The sequence below is a fragment of the Balaenoptera borealis genome, assembly GCF_965194805.1.
Source record: "Balaenoptera borealis genome assembly, chromosome: 17".
NCBI classification, from domain to species: domain Eukaryota; kingdom Metazoa; phylum Chordata; class Mammalia; order Artiodactyla; family Balaenopteridae; genus Balaenoptera; species Balaenoptera borealis.
The window spans coordinates 8,255,266-8,273,487 of record NC_138876.1 but is presented as its reverse complement, the minus strand read 5'-3'; the positions used below and the strand labels follow the sequence as shown (position 1 = coordinate 8,273,487).

Genomic DNA, 18,222 nt, shown 5'->3' with positions numbered 1-18,222 from the left:
GGTGCCTAATTTCGCCACCTGATGCCCCACCTTGCATTCATTCTATTTCCTCCTTGTCTTCTCTTTTCAACATATTTTAAACTCAGTTGTCATTGCATGATGCATTTCCATACGTTTCTTGCTTTTTTTTCACTTAACAATTGAAAAAAGCAGTTGTAATACTGTAGTCCAGCTTTCCAATGTAATGTTCACCTTCCAGAGGAGAGTGGGCACTTTGAATACGCTTTAGAAAGCAGCTCGGGACACAAAGGAATCTGTGTTCTAAGGGGAAGGGCCCTTCTCATTTTGCAGACCAGGCTGGGCCAGATCTCAGCATGGAAGGAAATGCTGTTAGCAGCTGGCTGGTGTGTACTCGGAAGCAATTGTACATCCTTTTTTAACTGACTCTGTTTCAGTGAACGTGCCCCGGCTTTCAATCACATGTCTGGATGAGTGCGTGCTGTGACCAGTATTAACACTCTGCTGTTTCTCACTCTTTAACATTCCCTGTGGCATGAAAGCGGGCCATTGACGGGGCTGGCTGAGGGCTCCTGAAGCACCGTGTGTGAGAAGACACGCAGGCATAACGTCCCATACCGTTTATTTATGAACTGGTCTCCAAGAAAGATTTTGTTACTAAGATCATGATGACTCCATATTCGGCCAAATATTTCAACTATTCCCTTAGGTCTCCATAGTATATGGCATATTAATTATTTCAGCGTACATGACATTCATCCTTTCAAGTCCTTACATGAAATTCCACTTATAAATATGAAGACAATAAAACAATGACAGTAACAACAGCCACGCATGAATACTAATTATCGGCCACATACCATATTAAGCACTTGAAATCTAATCCTCATATCAACCCCCTAAGACAGGTAGTATTATCTCTCTTTCACCGATGAGGATACTGAGGGTCAGAGTGATTAAGTAATTTATCCAAGTTACCCACGTTGCAACTGATAGAGCTAGAATTGAGATGCATTTTTCGAATTCCATAACCACTATGCTGCATCACCTCTCTTCCTGTTACATATTTTAAGAACATTTATTGCATCTGCTAGATTAGAAGTGCTATAGTGTCAGGATTACATCTTATTCATCAGGGTTCCTCACTCCCTGCTCCTGCCAGCGTTCAGCACCACATCTTCAACATGAAGGTATCCATGCATGATTGCTAAGTGAATGGATGGATCAATGACACACAGCTGATGAGAAGAGTTCCATGACTCACTTCTCTTTCAGAACATAACTCTCATAGTAGCTACTGCCCCACCTCCACTCAGCTTCGTCATCCTAAGCACAGAGACAGTTTTGGGTGTTCATCATCAAAATCAGTAACACTGCCATGAAGTGCACTGAATTCTATGCTTCAAATATTCAGGCAGTTTGCTCTGCTTCCCCAGGTGAGCAGGTGGCGTGCAGAGTCCTTCTCTGACTGTAAGGAAGTTATTTCTGGATCCCTCAAATGCAAAGTAGAGCTCCCTTCTCCCTTCCTATATGCCAAGGTCTGGCCTTGGTAGCTCGACAGATGAGGAGACTGTGGCTCAAGGAGGTTAAGGAAGTTTTCCGAGGCCCCACCAAGGAAGCAGGGCTGAGACACACCTGTCCTGGCCTGGGTGTGCTGGCCACCAGGGCCACCCGTCATGTCACAACTGCAGGGGAAAGCAACGTCCTTGCTTTCTCATCTGCTGTGCCCGATTATTTAAAGGGTCTCCTTTCCTGCTTGACTTCTCCATTTGTCAGGTTGGGTACGTAAGCATTTTTGTCAGAGCCTGTTCTCTGTGTTCTGGATATGATTTGGTAAGAATGTAGCTAATACGTATTGAGTGCTGATGGTAATGCCAGGCATGGTTTCAAGAAATCTCCGTGTATTAGCCTATCTCATTTTCCTAACAACCCTAGACTTTGGTCCCATTACTATATGTTATTATTCCTTTCATTCTATACTATGATCTCTATTTGACGCGTGAGGAAAGGAAACTGATGCTTACAATGTTGAACGACGTGCCCACTGTCACACAGCCCATAAGTGACAGAGGCGGGTTTGAACTTAGACTGGCTTTTGGCTGCTGCATCCTGTGATCACAGTGTCTGAATCCTGATTGCTACAGGAACACCGCATTAGAGCTGCAAGGTCCATCATTTGTCTTAATATTGAGGAAATCGAGTCTCAGGGGAAGGTTAGCCCAAGGTCGCACCATTCCTTAGGGACTGAGCTGAGCGTAGAAGTGACCCTCTCGAACCAATACCTTCCTTTCCACTGTCCCAGGCTGGGATCTCTCTATGCAGATGTCTGAGTCACTTGCATAAAGATCATGCTTTATTGATGCTATTTTGGAAATGTACTCACCCATGGTAAACTCTGGCCACACATATTCCAGGAATGTAGCTCTCTCGACCAGTGCTAAGGGAAATGGCTTTCCACCAGCCCCCTTCACTAGAAGGACAAGAACAAATAGAAAAGAGCGAATAGGGGAGTGGCAAAGTGAATGAACGAATGAAGAGAGTAATCAGATTTAACCTGGGATACATTGGGATGTTCCTTTTTTAAGGTCTGTCAATGGCCATGTTAACTGGAATTTCTCCCTATGAAAATTTAGTTTTTAAGTGTATCCCCCCCCCCAATTCTGAGCTAACAGGAAATCTTCCCACAAGTTGGCAATAGCCACCTTTCAGGGGTCAGCAGATGGTGTTTCCAGCTGATCTTCCACAGTTGGAGGCTTTTTAAAAATAAATGTTTGCTGTGCTGAAATAGACCCTGAGATTCAACCAAGATAGTTTCACATGTCTACATCAATGAGGATCTAAATAAAAGGCTCTCAGAGCCCCTATTCCTTTTATAGCCTATTTCAAATCATGGAGAGACAACAGGCTAGAAGGCAATACCTTTCTGTTTATCATCAGAAGTTTTTTTCGGACCTCTGTGTCCTCTTCCTGAGTCTGCACTAATATATAATATCAACCCTGCCTGTGTCGGGGAGATGAGGCCAACATGAGAAGCAGACGTTGGATCATCAAGGGCCTCAAAAGCCAAGTTAAGGAATTAAATTTTATCCATCAGGCAATGGGGAGCCACTGAAGGCTTTAGAGTACTGGCAGCACTAAGGAGGGTTAAGCATTAAGGCCTGCTGTATGGGCCAAATTTCTCACCTCACAACAGGACCAGGGCCCATGTGGAATTGGACAGCTATAGCTAAAATCTAATGATTCCCACCAAAATCGAGTTCTTCTTTTGGGGGCTTTGTCAAAGTTTTGGAAAGCTCACTCACTCAGAAATCACACGCAGTTTCTCCCCACGGCGGAATATCGGGGGGCTGATGTCAGGAGACGGGTAGTCACTCAGCACAGCCAGGAAGTCGCTGTCCACTCCTGGGGAGACAAAGGCAAAGGGGATGTAGAGGCAGAGGGAAGACCTTCCTGGGGACTTTTCAGCTAAAGACACTTGATTGTTTTGAAATAGCAATTTTCAGCTGGTCCTCCTCTCTTCAGGGATGGTGAGGCAGGATGCTTGAAGGAACCCAGAGGGTCAGGTGACCTACTCTCATGATCAAGCCTGCCCTGGCCCTGACGTTCCCATCTGAGAAATGGGGATCCAGAGGTCCTTGAGCTGAGGTCACAAGATCTGACTCCATGGTCTGCCCCTGTGTCTACTGATCCATATAATCTTGGGCAAGTCCTGGAATGCCTCCTAGCCTTGACTTTCCCATCTTTAAAATGGGGCTAATAATACCTCTTTCCAGGATTTTTTTTATGAGATACGATGAAAGTATGTAGCATCATCCATGAATGATGGGATGTTGTGAAAACGTCCCATCTTATTACCATCACCTCAGGTACCCTCCTTGGGGTTTGTGGGCCCCATGTCTGCAACGTATCAGGGTCGGGATGTCGGGCTTAGGCTCTGTGAGTTCTGAGGACCCACCAGGGTCAGGAGGTATTAACTCTGAAGCTCAACAAAGCCCTTCTTCCTTGTAGAATGTAAGGTGCCGTGTCGGGAATCTACTTAATAGGGACGTTTGCTGGGGAGGGGAGGTGAAAGAAAAAATAAGTACTCATCATACATATGTTGAAAGTAATTCTGGTAAAGTTTTGAAAAGGAAAGCATGCTCTCTCGTTCATTCTGGTTCGGGTGACTACAGCTTACTGTAGACTAGAGATAAAGAGATAGCATGGGAGTTCACGTTTTGACACTAAACAAAGCCTTGTTTCACAGCCTTAGTGATTTGCCGTAATTCGGATCCCTTAGCTGCAGGAGAATATCGGGGTATGTCTTTGGGGAAATAGCATATCCTACAAATTGGCAGATTCAGTCATTGTTTGCTGTGCTGTTGCGTTGATCAGTCTGTCTGCTGGCTGGGCATCTGAACTCAAAATTCTGGGTAACATACCATTTATTCATTCATTTGCCAATTATTTATTGAGCACCTACTGTGGGCCAAGCATGGCGAACAAAGCAAGCCAAGTCTCCCTGCTGTCACAGAACTCACATTCTAGAGAGTGCACCAATAATGGGGGGAGGGGTCATTCCCCGCCCCCTTCACCCCAAGAAAATCTGGAGAAATCCCAGCCAGCACCTGGGCACCTCAGGCTTGGTGGCCACTTTCTAGGATCCAGATACCCTCATGCTGGGACCTCTAGCCCCTGCCCCTTAGAGCCCATATGTCCTGTAGTCTCCAACTCACATCTCCCCTATCAGACTAAGTCGAAAGAGAACTTAAGTACGAGGATGAATAAGAATAAATGAGAAACGAGTGATCTCCATGGAAGAGCGCACTCAGACGGATTGTTCACTTGGGGAAACTGAGTCACAGACAGTGAGATGGAAATCAAAAGTGATTCACGGTGGCCACAGTCAGTGAAAGCGGGGAGGGCTCACGAGAAGGAGTGGAGTCGCCGGGGAAGGGCTGACCAGTGAGGCCTCTGACCTTCCCTGAGCCTGTGGGGAGGCCTCTCCACACTCTGCTTTGCTATAAAAAGAGTTCTTCCCTTGTGTAGCTCCGGCCCAGTCCAATAAGTAGAGGTGGCACTGCAGTTGGGCTTGAAGCCCGGAGTCCTGAGTTTTAATAAGGGATGGATCCAGACTTGGTGGGACACGAAGCCTATGCACATTTGGAGGTCCTCTTTAAGAAAAAGAGCACGAAATTGCAGATACGGTGTTAGGTAAGGGCCCTAGGAAGGTGCTGGGCAGTGAGTGGGGCCTGGTACATAGGGTTTGTCCAGCTGCCCGGTAAATCGGCCCCGGTTCTGAGGCTGATTTGCCACTCTGAGTGTGGACACATTTTCCCCTCTGGGGTGTGGGTTAGTCTGGGAAATGAGGGGTTGGAAAATGCCTTCATGATGGAAATCTGTCCTTCGTGGACTAATTGCTCCCAAATATGAAAGGACCACTTAGTAACATGGCCTCCACTGCCTCCGAAGCGGTGAGATAGGCCATTGTGTTTTTCTCAGCCGGCCAGGTTCCCCCATCCTCAGAGCCTGAGAGCAGTCTGTTCCCTCTGCCTGGACTACACTCTGCTGTCCCCTCTCTCGTCCCTCCCACCTCTGTCAACTCAGAGGTCACCCCCAGAGGGGAGGCTAGCCTGATGCTTGGGAGAGGCCCAGCCCTCCTCTTGTACCCCCTCTTGGGCCCTGGGCTTTTCCCTAGAGGCAATTAGCCAGGGTTGTATGTGTTTTTGCATTTGTGTGGCTATTGGGGAATGGCTGTGAACCTCTAGCCAGGGCTGTATGTGTTTTTGCATCTGTGTGGCTATCGGGGAATGGCTGTGAACCTCTAGCCAGGGCTGTATGTGTTTTTGCATCTGTGTGGCTATCGGGGAATGGCTGTGAACCTCTAGCCAGGGTTGTATGTGTTTTTGCATCTGTGTGGCTATCGGGAAATGGCTGTGAACCTCTAGCCAGGGTTGTATGTGTTTTTGCATCTGTGTGGCTATCGGGGAATGGCTGTGAACCTCAGGAGGGTCTGGCCGGGGCCCCTAGCCCAGCACCAGTCCCGTCCCACCCAGGATGCCCAAGGCAGGTTTACCAAATGAAAACGTGAAGAGGTCCCCGTGCTACTAGGCCTTTGGAAAGTGCTACTGGGCTAAGGTTTTAAAGGGTCCAGGAGAAGGGAACCTGATCTGCAGCAGGCAGCATGGGGTGGGGAGGGCATCACAGAACCAGCCCCTTCTGAAAAACGAGTGTGGAAATGAGAGGCACAGCATTTATCTGTGCCGATAATGGAAACTTGAAACACGTTGTGTGTCTACAAGAGCGGCTGGGCCTTTGATCTCTGATTCAAGAGTAAGGCTGTGAAACAGAACAACCGTCTTTTCATATTGCTAAAAACAGAAACAAAAACAAAATCCCGTTATAAAAAAAATGTTTCAATCGGGGAAAATAGGCTTAAGGGTCTGGAGAGTTTCAATTTCACAATAAGAGTTGAGTTTCCTGTGGAATTTTCGTAATAATGATGTTTTTTTATAGTTATGACACTTAAACACTGCTGAGAAAATCTTGCATTGGAGCTTCCGCTTCAAGGTTATGGCCTTTGCGTGGTCCTTTGCCAGGGATTTCAGGTCCACCCCTATCACCTTTTTCCCCAGCGTTGGAAAAACAGAAGGCATAGAAAGTTCAGTTTGTACTTTTGTGGGAAGGGCGGCCATTCTAAGCAAGGTCGGGGGCCAGGATCCTAGCTAAGTCTTCCCTGAGCTTTGGTCCCTATGGTGAAATAAACGGAAGATAGGAAATTTAAGTTTGCTCATAAAGTTCAAACACATTATTATGGACTTCTGGAGCCCCTGGCTTTGTGGAGAGCAGAGCATTTGAATTAAGTCAGACATATGAGTGATACAGGGAAGTGGAGCTCAGAGGAAGCAGATGGGATTATTGCAGACTCAAGATAAGGAAACAGATTAAATGAAGAATAGTGTGCAGGGCAGACAAAAGAGAAATCCAGGGAGAATTTTCAGGAGAGAGAACCGGCTTTGAAATAAATCAGGCCTGGCTTAAATTCCACCTCCTCAACTTAATTGTTCTGCAAGTTGGAGAAACATTTATTTTTAACTAATCTGAGCTTGATTTCTTCATGTATAAAACTGGGAAATATCAAAATGGGCTTCATCTGATTGGGTTAGGATTCATGAGGAACTGTCTGTATAGAGCCTGCCTCAATCAGTGGCAGCTGGTGTCATGTTTATGGCACCGGGTGGGGTTATCATGCCGTAATCCAAGGCCAGTCTCAGCCAGTAGTGTTCTAAATTTTGAAAAGCCTCTAGTCCCATAAATTTGAAAATATTCTTATCTTCTAAAAACAAACTCCATTTGCTGAGAACAGAAGATGAAATTCAAGAGACCAAATATTGGTGATAGCTCAACTCAGAAATGAGTCAGACTGAACACTGCACAAAAGTGTAAAATAGGAAATGGATCCAAAAAAGGAAGGAGACTGAGGCAGAACTTACTAGCCACAAATATTACTTGGTCAAAAGAGGACAGGCCCTTTTTTGCATTATTATTCCTTAGAGTAGTATAATCATTTCTTTTAAAATGCTGAAAATCTTTTAGTAGATCCCATTTATAACCATCTTGCAAAAGCAGCCATTCTTTACTTCCTTTGCTCCAATACAATGCTGCCGAACATATATTCTTATTTAAAGGGTGAAGAAACCAAGGCTTGGGGGAGTGTTAGGAAAATGTCTGGGGGAGAGCAGGAGGGTTTCCAAGCTCATGGTCAGGTGCCTAAGCCACTCAGGCCTTTTTGAGATGTAGTTATCAGGCTCTTCCCAGTTGATCTTGACCCCTGACAGGCTGGGACAAAGGCTGATGTAAGGGAGGCTTCAGAGCTGGCACAAGGAGCTCAGTGCCGCTGGCAGGAGAGGAGTAACCAACCCAGTGAGTTCAGCTTCTGCTTTTGCATTTCCTTGAGTCGTGCTCAAACTCATGGCCTCGGGAGGGGTCAAAGCAGACCTTACTTTTAGTATCTTTTACTGGAAATACACCCCCCACCCCCCAAACACACACCGAAACAATAAGACAGGGCTAGGCAGACTGGCCTGATAGAAGGTCTACTGAGATCTCTTGGTCACCACGAACCACTTGTACCTGTGGGTCCTGTGTTAAGGGCTGGAACGTGAGACCCAGTGGCCCAGAAATCTCTTGGCTTCTCCATTGCTCAGATGGGACAGAGTGGGACTGAGCAGGCCCTGAGGTTCTCAAATGGTACAGCCAGGTGGAGAGTCTTGCCAAGAACACACAACCAGTAAGTTGAGGGCCTCGTTTCGGAGCCAGGTAACCTATCAGCAAAGGAGGCAGACTCTGTTCTTGATGACCTGCTCTTCTCCTGGTCACAACTGAGTACCACCTACACTACCGCTTACTTAATAGCGTTTCTCTTCATGTTAATTCAGTTTAAAAAAGCCTTTAGTCCCCTTCTAAGCAATGTGAAATCGGGGGTTTGATGGACTAATCATAATTTGCATGGTATCCTTTAAGTGTACGAACGTTGTACATTCAATATAAAAGTTGAATGATCATGTTGCACCTAAAGCCATCGTATGTACCAGCAGTGGGGTAAGTGAGACCGGGGGGAGAAACCTGCATCTAGTCAAAGATCTGACGCGGGTTCCCGTCTGTGTCCCTCACAAGGGCACTTGAGTGTCTGTGTCATTAAATCTGGTGACCACGCTCTCTCTCACTCCAGAAAACACGTGTGCTTCTTGCAAGTCCGTCCCCTCCAGGAACGTGATGCGTGGGTGAAGAGGGGGGACTAGATTCCGGCCACTGACTTCAAATCCCAGCCGTATGGCCTTGGGCAAGTAACCCTGCTCGTCCCTCAGTTTCCTCAACTGCCAAGTTGAAATGATAATAGGGATCACCCCTTGCACTGTGTGAGAATCCAGAGTCGATGTGTCTAAAGCACGTGGCATCATGGCTGGCACATCTAAGCACCAAGTAACTCGAATTATCCTCATGTTACCAGTGAGGACAGAGAGACACTAGGGAGACAGCTGGCTTCTCTCTCTCTCTCTCTTTCTCTCTCTCTCCTTGTGTGCTGGTGTAGGGGTAGCTCTGTGGTCTGCAAGTTTTAGGGGGCTTAAGATGCACCAGGGGGCTTGTACGAAATCAGGCGTGCTGCTCCCTCCCGCCACCCTTGGATTCCCACAAGCAGGTCTAGCGTGGGGCTCAGGAATCTGCAGTTTTGATGATTACCCAGGGGATCGAGGCAGGTGGTCTGAGCACCACTCGCTGAGAAGTGTTCTGCTGTCTCTGAGGCTCCCTGCCCCCTCTTCCTCCCCCAGAGCCCCACCCGCCCCTCTTTCCACCCACCCTGGCAGCACCCTTGATGCTATGTAAATGCACAGTTTAGCATTATTTCCATCCTTGCATAGAAGGGGGTCTGAGCAGCGTCTGGGTTTGTGTTACCACCTCTGCCAGTGAGATCTCACTTCAGGCCAGGGCAATAAGAAGATAAGGAACGGGGAGAGGAAAAGATCACAGCAATGTGACTGAACGCTGTTTTTAAGGTGGAAATATGCTATTTCCCTACTCCTCGGGAGTTCCCTGGGTCTCATTCAACTTTGTACCGCCTATGTCGGGCCCAAAACAGGAGTCTGAACCATGTGTAGAATTTGCAGAGAAAATGAGCTATTTGGGATGATTTGGAAACAAGTCACGGAATCCCCAATTCTATCACTTTAAAACTTTTTTGGGGGGAAGGCCATTTAGACACAGCCGAGTGCAATCAGAGAGCCCCAAATGGAGTTAAATAAAAAAAGTTCTTCTACCCACGTGTATCAGGCGGCTGCTTTGTGTTGCCATTACTGCTGTGGAGGGATTGCTCTGATCTCCATTTGAGAGCCTCCCTCGTGGGAGGCTGTGTGACTTACCTGTGGTCAGGTAGCTCCCAGGGGACAATACAAGAAGCCCAACAAGGTCATCTGACTTTGAGACCTGCCCTATTTCCATCAAGCCCTGCTACCTCTCTGGGTTTTGTGATGTTTGTTCGTCTCTGGGAACTAGACTAATCAGGAATGTTCTGGAAAGCTTAGTTTAGGAGAAAACCGAGGGGCAAACCCATATTCCAAAGCATTCACAGTCCTGCTCAGGGCACTTGTTTGTCTAGAAATCCACAGGTTGACCTCCTGCTGATCCCTATGCGGGGCCTGGGGCCTCAGGCCCACCACTCAGGCTAACGTCAGAGGAAGCACTAATTGTTTGTTGGCCCAAAGCAATCCACTCCCACATGACCTCCTAGGCAATTGAGACCAATCAAATGAGTAAGCAGGAGTGTTACCTGAGAGGTGGTTGTTCCATGAAAACCCACATTCTTTACATCATTTGAATCGAGACTAATTAATGTAGCATCAACTGTACCACCTGTCCCTTATTCGATTAGGTGTCAGAGAAAAGAGGAAATCAAGTTAGGACTGATCGCAAAGGAAACTTTTCAGGGGCGGGGGATGGAAAAGCCACCACCCGCCAGCGCTTGATGTGGTTGCCTGGATCACAAATTGGGTACGACCTGGGGAATTCTCCGAACCAGGGGGCGGAGGGTCGGGGAGACCCCTCTCCCTCCTCTCTAGAGGTGACCTCCCGGCCACACGGTGGAAAAAGAGAAACTTATTTCATGCCGATTTGCATTGAAAAAATAAAGGCAAATGGGCAAGTCCTTGGAGGCCCGTGTTTTCATGGGGTTTGCTCAAGCATGCCGCCCCTGTCAGCCCCGTGGGAGGGGCGACCACGCAGGATGGGCTCGTGGGCGGTGCCTCCCCTGCCACGGAGCCGGCGCCCTGGGCCTGGCAGTGTCGGTTCTCTAGAAGTGGCCGTGACCAGAGGAGGAGTCTAAGACTTGAGCTGGTTTGGAGGAGGTGGGAGAAGGGGCCCAGGGCCTCTCCCATGGTGGCAGGAGAACTGCACACAGCCCTGAGCTTTGCATCGGAGGGAAAAGGTTCCCCCGCTCGCTCGGGGGCCCACGGCGCAGCTCCACCTAATCACGTGGTTCCATCTCCGGGAACATTCTTCTTGTCTTCCCCCACTTCTGTTTGGGGAGGGGTATTGAGGAGCTGGAAAGGAGGGTTGCTAGAATTGCCCCGCATTTTACTTGAGCCGGGGACAGAACAGGAAGGTCTCTGCATGGTCACTTGGGGACATCTGAGGAGTCATGAGACTGTGCATAAGTTGGGGGCCTCCACTTTGGAAAAAGTAAGAAGGCGGCTCCTTTTTGAAGGGGCCCCAGAAGTCACGGAGTGAGTGGCAGGTAGCGTCACGGCACCTGGCTCCGTCCCTGCTCCGCTCATGTGGAGCTGTGCTCGGCACACACCATGCTGGGCGTCTGTGCGTGTGAACGTCACCCAGTTCAGTGCTGCAGGGGACATGGTGGAACCAGGTGGGGTCACCCCCATTAAGAGGGAGGGACCAGGCCCCAAGTGCTGTGATGTAAGGCGGGAAGCCCAAGTGTCCCAAATCCCCCATGACTCACCCTGGGGACACTGTTGGGTCACCCACCCTCCTGACCATCCCCCTCCTAACTCCTAAAGGACCCACAGGTGCAGCCACAGTGTCCTGCTAGGAAATAAAGGTGAGGGTGTTGGTGGCCACCAGCACCCCTGAACCTGGAGCTCGATGGCTTTGCTCTCAGCCTTATATGAGCTACAAGGAAATTTTAATAATTAAATTCCTATTTTTTAATTTGTATTGTTTGAGTTTCAAATTTATAATCTCTAATATCATAAATGCTTGCATTATGTTACGCGCCTAAATCATCATTGCGGATGTCCCCTCTCAGCTCTCGGGCCATCCCTGAACGAGACTCTGTAGCTTCGGGGGTCTGGCTCAGCCTGGCATCTCTGGGAAAAGCTGATTCTTGTCGTCCTCAATTAACCCATCACATTGTGCCCTCCCCCTAGAACGCCTGTCCCCTGTGATCCTACCAATGGACACAAGGATTCCTTTATTTTCAGGAAGATTTCCTAGGGCTAGTGGCTAGCTTCGTAAAGTTACACTGAAAACACTCCAGCAGAGCTCTGATAACATTATATACCCATGATAATATTATATACCCATGATAGTATCATATACTCATGAGAGTATTATATACCCATCATAATATTATATCACAGCTGGCAGGCTATGGTACGAAAGAGCCTAGGTTTCAGAACCAGACCCGCCTGGGTTGGAAATCTGACTCTACCAATAGCTAATATACAAATTACATTTGCTTTGTGGGCCTCAGTTTCACCACCTATAAAATAAAAGGATCGGGGCTTCCCTGGTAGCACAGTGGTTAAGAATCTGCCTGCCAACACGGGGGACACAGGTTCGATCCCTTGTCCGGGAGGATCCCACATGCCGCGGAGCAGCTGGGCCCGTGCACCACGGCTGCCGAGCCTGTGCTCTGGAGCCTGTGAGCCACAGCTGCTGAGGCCCGTGCGCCTGGGGCCCGTGCTCCGCAACAGGAGAGGCCACAACAATGAGAAGCCCGCGCACAGCAACGAGGACCCAATGCAGCCAAAAATAAACAAATAAATTTATTTAAAAAAATAAAAAATAAAAGGATCGAACCAGCTGCTTCGAAGGTCCATCGCAAAGTGCCAGCGATTCAGCATCCTTCCAGGGCACCATTGTGGATCTTTTTTTAACATTTAATTACAAACATGTTAACACAAGCCAAGCGAGAGAGACAAGTATAAGGAAGCCCAGCGTACCCACTGCCCTGTTTTAACAGCTCTCAGCACCCGCATTGCCCCATCTTCGCCAAAGAAGCCAGACTTACCCTCTGGGCTAGGCGGAGACCTCTCGGGAGGCGCCGGGGTAGATCGCATGCTGTTTCCCATTTCTCTCTCTCCCCGGGCTGTCGAAGCCACTCGAAGCCAACGGCTCAGGGGATCCACACGGAGAGTGAGCCACGAGCCCTCTGGGTGGAGAATGACCCAGTTTAGAGTACATCCTGCATCATTTTTTCAGGCAGCTCACTTCTTGAAAGGCGGGTGTTTTTATGTGAAGATGAGATTCGTGAAAGTTGGTTACATTTGTGCAGCTCTACTTCTTTTATCAAGGGAATGACAGAGAAAAACCACAGAGAGGGAAGTTGCTAGCAAGTGCTGTCGGTGGAGAAAGCTTCTATTCCTCCGCACGGCTGACAGCAAGCAGCCGGCAGTGTTTGTGTGAGAGACTGAGTGCCTTTCAGATCCCCCCGCCCCGGCTCTCCTGAGCCCTGACCCTCAACTCCCAGGGTCCTGGCATTCGGAGCTCTTAAAACTCAGGAGTTATGTGGCTCCACAACCAAAAGGGGGTGAGAAGAGGGTACTTTCTGTTTCCACTTTCTCTCTTCTGTTGGAGTTTCTCAACATGCTCTAAGCAACGGTGACAAGTGAAAAACCCTGACAATACAGTTTGTTGGCCGCCTGCTTCCCGTGCTGCTACAGCACTTTGACACCTGCTGTTACTTTTGATTATCATAGAATCTCTGCATCCCTAACCCCATTTTGCAGAAAGGAAAACTGAGTCTCAGAGAAGGTAAGGATTTTGCCCAAGGTCACACAGCATGTAACCGGAGAGCTGGGATTTGAATGGCTGATGCTAAGTCTCCGGTTTGTTCCATAATGTTCAAATTCTGGCTCTGCACATGCAAGCTAGGTGACCTCGGGCAAGTTCTCGACCCTTTCCTGACTGTCTCAGGGAATAATAATAAAACAACATTGGGTTGTGGCTGCAACGTTAATAGATAAAGCCTGTGAAACACTTAGAACATGACCCGGCATAAAATCCTTGTAGGTTATTGCCATTTACTGTGTGTTTTCTGATAGTCCATAGTGAGAAAAGCTTGAATTCTGGGTCTTCGTACAAGTATTTTAGAAAGGGACTTAAATGATTCCAGCATAGGCGTGTCCTCCCAGGCTGCTTGAGGCACAGAGAAGAAGGCCACATCCTTAGACAGAACTATTCCTGTCTCCTGGGGACGAAGACAGTTGGTGGGGCAGAATCCCCCAGCCGGTGTCCAGCCCACTGGGAAACTTGCATTCCACCCCGTTCTTTGTCTCCAGTTTAAGATCAATGCCTTATGAATTTGAAAGGGTCCCAAAGTCAGCTAGTCCAACCCCCAGCCTGGCCTTACATCCTTCCTTTATGCATTACAGTTTCAGATACTGGAAAGATGGGTACTCTCAGAGCAAGGCCTTTCAGAGGCTGAGGGAGGTCTGCACCACTTCCTAACTGGGGGGCGGGGATACCTGGTATATTATGAAACAAGGAAAACCAGAATGAGTGTTCTTTGAAAGTTAATCTATTTTAACTACTTACATGGACAGTTGATCACTTACAACTCAAGCTAAGAAACTGTAGTATCATTGTGCTGTTCCCAAGATAATGGCAAGACTTGCAAAAACTGTAAACTCATAATGCACTGCAGAACATGTGGCTGGAATGGGCCACATGCTCAAATGAGGAGTCCTGTCTTCTGATCCTGTTGGTCTTTGTGACTGGACACAATGGGGATAGTTTAAGGGTAAGGCCCCTCCTGATGCAAGGCCAGGGCCCTTCTTCCTCTACCTCGCCTCCCCCCCTCCCCAAATACAGCCAAGGGGATGCTTTGTCCCTGGCAGGGCCCTTCCTGCAGGCGGGGCATGTTTTAACAGCATCACCCTGGCTCCAGGGGGCAAGGACGACTTTTCTTTGTCCCTGGCCGGTCCCTGGTCTGGTGTAGGCACTCCCAGAAATGAGCTCCAAAAAAGTGCTGGGGAAACCACGCCCTGAGCCAGTGCCCGGAGGAAGGCGGCCCACGGGGTCCCACCCGGAGGACAGGGAAGGCCGCCGCCTCTGGGGCCCCGCCTGAGGCTGGTCCAGGGAAGGAGCCAAGCAAGCAGACTGACTCTGGGGAGCCCGCGCCCCACGTGGGATGCACAGGTGTTCGAGAGGCACCTGCTGCCTCCGTCCCGCTCCCGGTGCCTTTCTAGAGCCCACAGTCTCCCCAGTCCCTCAGCCTCCCTCTCTGTTATCACCAAGGCCTTCAGGCCTCTAGAGAAAGCTCTCGGGACAGGTGGAGGAGAGGCCCTGGCAGGCCTGCCACGCGGAGATGACTCTGAAATGTGTGCTGGCCTCGCCCCTCACTCTCCCAAGGGCCCTCACACCCCCGTCACTTGACTCCTCGAACAATGCCACTCTGCTCCCTGCAGCCTGATGCTTGGCCTCCACGATCGGCTAGCCCCCAGGGCTTGTGCCTTCCCCCTCCCCGCCCCACCAGAGCACCAGTAGGCAGGTGAACTCCCACCCCTGCAGGCATCCCAGGCCCCTTCTCTGCAGCGTGTCTTAGCCGCCCTCCTACTCCATCTTCTCCCCGAGCCACTTCCAAGCGACAGCCTCTAGCCATCATGTCCAGCACTCATCTCTACATCAGCGACTCCAGAAAAGTCGTGGGGAGAGACTTTGTTATCTCTCCAAGTGAATTCTAACTTCACCTCCCTGTCCAACAACTTTATAATTCTTCTCAGGCATTTGTGTGCTATTTGGAGGAGTTCAGGGAATCCAATACAGAAAAACAAAACAAAACAAAAGACTTGAAAATTGCATTTTACAGACGGGAAAACTGAGGTCCATCCGAGGAAGGAAACATACCCATGGTCTCGAGAGGAGAAAGCGGAGTGGAGGCCGGGAGCCCGGGTTCTTGGTCCTCTCCCTGTTTCTGTCTGGCAGGTGGGCGCAAGCTGTGAGCAGGGGCTGGGCTGGGCTGGGCTGGGCTGCAAGCACCATATCCTGCCCGCGCTTTTCAGAAAAGCTCATCAGTCCAGCTGCCCCTTAGGGGTCTGCTCGCTGGCTTCCTATCGGCTCCAAGTAGGAGTGAACTCATCTGAAAGAGGCTTTCATTTGAGAAGAGCAAAAGTGCCTCCAGAGACTGAGAGCTGGGGTCTGCCTAATGAAATGGCTGAACAATCTGATTTAATCTGTGACAGTTTTATGCAGTGGCTGGAGGTGGGAGAGAGGCTATGAGAGACAATTGCTTCTAGAAACAATAAGGAGAGAGCCAAGGAGAAATGAGTTAATTAACATTGGCTCTGAACAGTCTTGCTTTCCTTCTCCCTTTTCTTTGTGATGTCAGAGGATTGAGACTGGCACTCGCCTCTTCCTTTTCCCCCAGTCTTTGGATCAACGCTTCTGTTTCTCTGCATGACCTTGGGCCCCAGTTTACTCTTCTTAAAAATGAGATGAGTGGAAAAGGTGATCTCCAAAGAGAGAGCCACTGAATCCCTTTCAATTCTAGCCATCAAGACTCAGTGACCTTTTGAAAATTATTACTAAGAGAAAAGACCCACTGTCACTTTCTTATGAAGTCCCATTAGACAGAATCCAAGCCTTGTCTTTACATCCCTCAGGATCCAGGCAAGGCAGTTCAGGTATGCTGTATGCCCACCTCCTGGTGGGCAATTAGCAGATGCCACTGCCTTTTATCTTCCCAGCATCCCAGGAGGCAGAGTTTCCCAGCTCACCTTCTCTGTATAGGGGTCAGCCTGTTAGCTCCCCTGCCCACACACCTGGGGCTGGAGCCCCGGAGACCAGGGATGCAGGGGCCTACCTTCCCCTCCCGGCCTCAGAGCCCACGTCCTTTTCCCAGGGCCATGCTGCCGTCTCCACTGGAAGCCAGGTCCCCGAGGGACTCTGTTCAGCAAGTGGGTGGCCACCCTTTGAGCGGACACCTGGAGTGGAGAGGTCACAGGAATGTGGGCTGTGCCGTCTCCAGCTGGTTTCTGTTTGACCAGATCAGGGATCCTCTTGTCGCGTGCTCTGCGTTATCGTGTGGACACAGGGGCTCAGACTTCTCAGAGCCTTCCACTCCCAGGACAGCTCTGTGCATCTTGCCCACTTTGTGCTTCTAAAAGCCAGGCCTCGCTGTGGGAAAGGAAGTAACCTGAACCCCTTCATCGTATGACAAGGGGGCGACAGCTCGAGGAGCCCCAACCAAGGGAAGGCAGGTCTGGGACAGTTGGGAAACCTTGGCGACAGTCGGAATGTGAACACCTACTTAGGGATGGAACCCTCCCTTTGGCCCTAGGTATTTCTTCCACAGAGCGTGACAGCGGGAAGCCCACCCACCTGACCTGCTTCTAAGGTGTGGGAGCAGATGGCCCGAGTGGGGACCCTCATCACCCGTCACATCCACCCCCCCCACAGCAGCAGTCATGTGAGAGCCACTGCCACCACCTTAGGTGGTCAGCCCTTCCTCTGCCAGGCACCTGGCTCGGCATTTTACAGCCTTCGTCCCCTGGGTGGCTCATAGCAGCCCTGCTCTATAGGCGACATAAATTAAGTAACGTGTCCAAGGTTATACGATCAGTAAGAGGACAAATAGGTTTTAAACCAGCTCTGCCTGACTCCAAACCCCTGCTCTCAACCACCATGAAATGCTGTCCTGCTTCTCTGCCCTCTGGTCCAGTCCAAGAACTCAGTGGAAAGTGATTTTGAAAGGTCACCAAAGCAAGCTTAGGGGACCATAAACTTTGGGGTGAAACTTTAGTCCAGGGGACGCAGAGGTCCAGAGGGGTCTCTTGGATGTCAGGTGGCCCAGGGCTGGGGATCTGGCTGGGAAGGGTGGCGGGGCAGGAGGGACCGGAGAGAGAAGCCAGTTAAGGCCTGCTCAGGTTCAGCTGTCATGGCCACTGTTAGGTGGCCTGGCATGGTCAGAAGGGCAGGAATGAATCATGTGGAATGTTTTCCAGCCTTTCAAAGCATTGCTTTAAAGAACTATTAATGCTATGGGGGGAAAAAAGAACCCAAAACAAACAAAACTAGTCATGCTCATACTATCTCAATTTTATAAAACTTTAACATGCATATGCATATATGTAGAATAATATTAAAGGCAATTATTGCCGAGATGTTTCCAAGGGCTCTCTCTGAGTAGTGATTTTATAGGTGAATTTCTCGATTTCTTCTTTAATCCTTTCTAAAATGTCCCAATTTTTCTCCCATGTGCCTGATTTGCTTTTATAATCAGAAGCAGAACTAGAGAAGAATGAGGGTGCCTTGCAAAGAGGGTTTTCAAAGCAGGCAAGCCTGAGTTCAGATTCCAGCTCCCTGGCCTACTGGCTGTGTGTCCTTTGGCAAGTTACTGCACTTCTCTGAGCCTCGATTTCCAAATGCAGACATTTGAGGTATTAATACATGTCCTGAAGGGTTATTTTGAGGATTAAATTAAGGTCATATTTAAGCAGAGATAAGTTTGGTAAGATGGGATAGCTACAGATTTACCCACACTGGATCCCTTGG

The 18,222-nt window shown here is 49.2% G+C and overlaps 2 protein-coding genes across 8 annotated transcripts in view; one reads left to right on the top strand and one right to left on the bottom strand.

The window, feature by feature from the left end:
- Positions 1–18,222, bottom strand: part of SLA (Src like adaptor) — a 142,417-nt gene that overhangs the window by 15,141 nt on the left and 109,054 nt on the right. For 6 of the 7 annotated variants that reach the window (XM_082363795.1, XM_082363792.1, XM_082363794.1 and 3 more), the window contains 3 exons: positions 12,740–12,880; positions 3,261–3,360; positions 2,342–2,428 (listed from right to left, as the gene is read on the bottom strand). In XM_082363795.1, the coding sequence (XP_082219921.1) occupies positions 2,342–2,428; positions 3,261–3,360; positions 12,740–12,800 (248 nt within the window). In that variant the 5' untranslated portion in view covers positions 12,801–12,880. Of the gene's footprint in view, positions 1–2,341; positions 2,429–3,260; positions 3,361–12,739; positions 14,719–18,222 lie in introns of those variants that run through there. The other variant, XM_082363789.1, reaches the window with a different exon arrangement.
- Positions 1–18,222, top strand: part of TG (thyroglobulin) — a 247,226-nt gene that overhangs the window by 163,673 nt on the left and 65,331 nt on the right. The gene's annotated exons all lie outside the window — the stretch shown is intronic.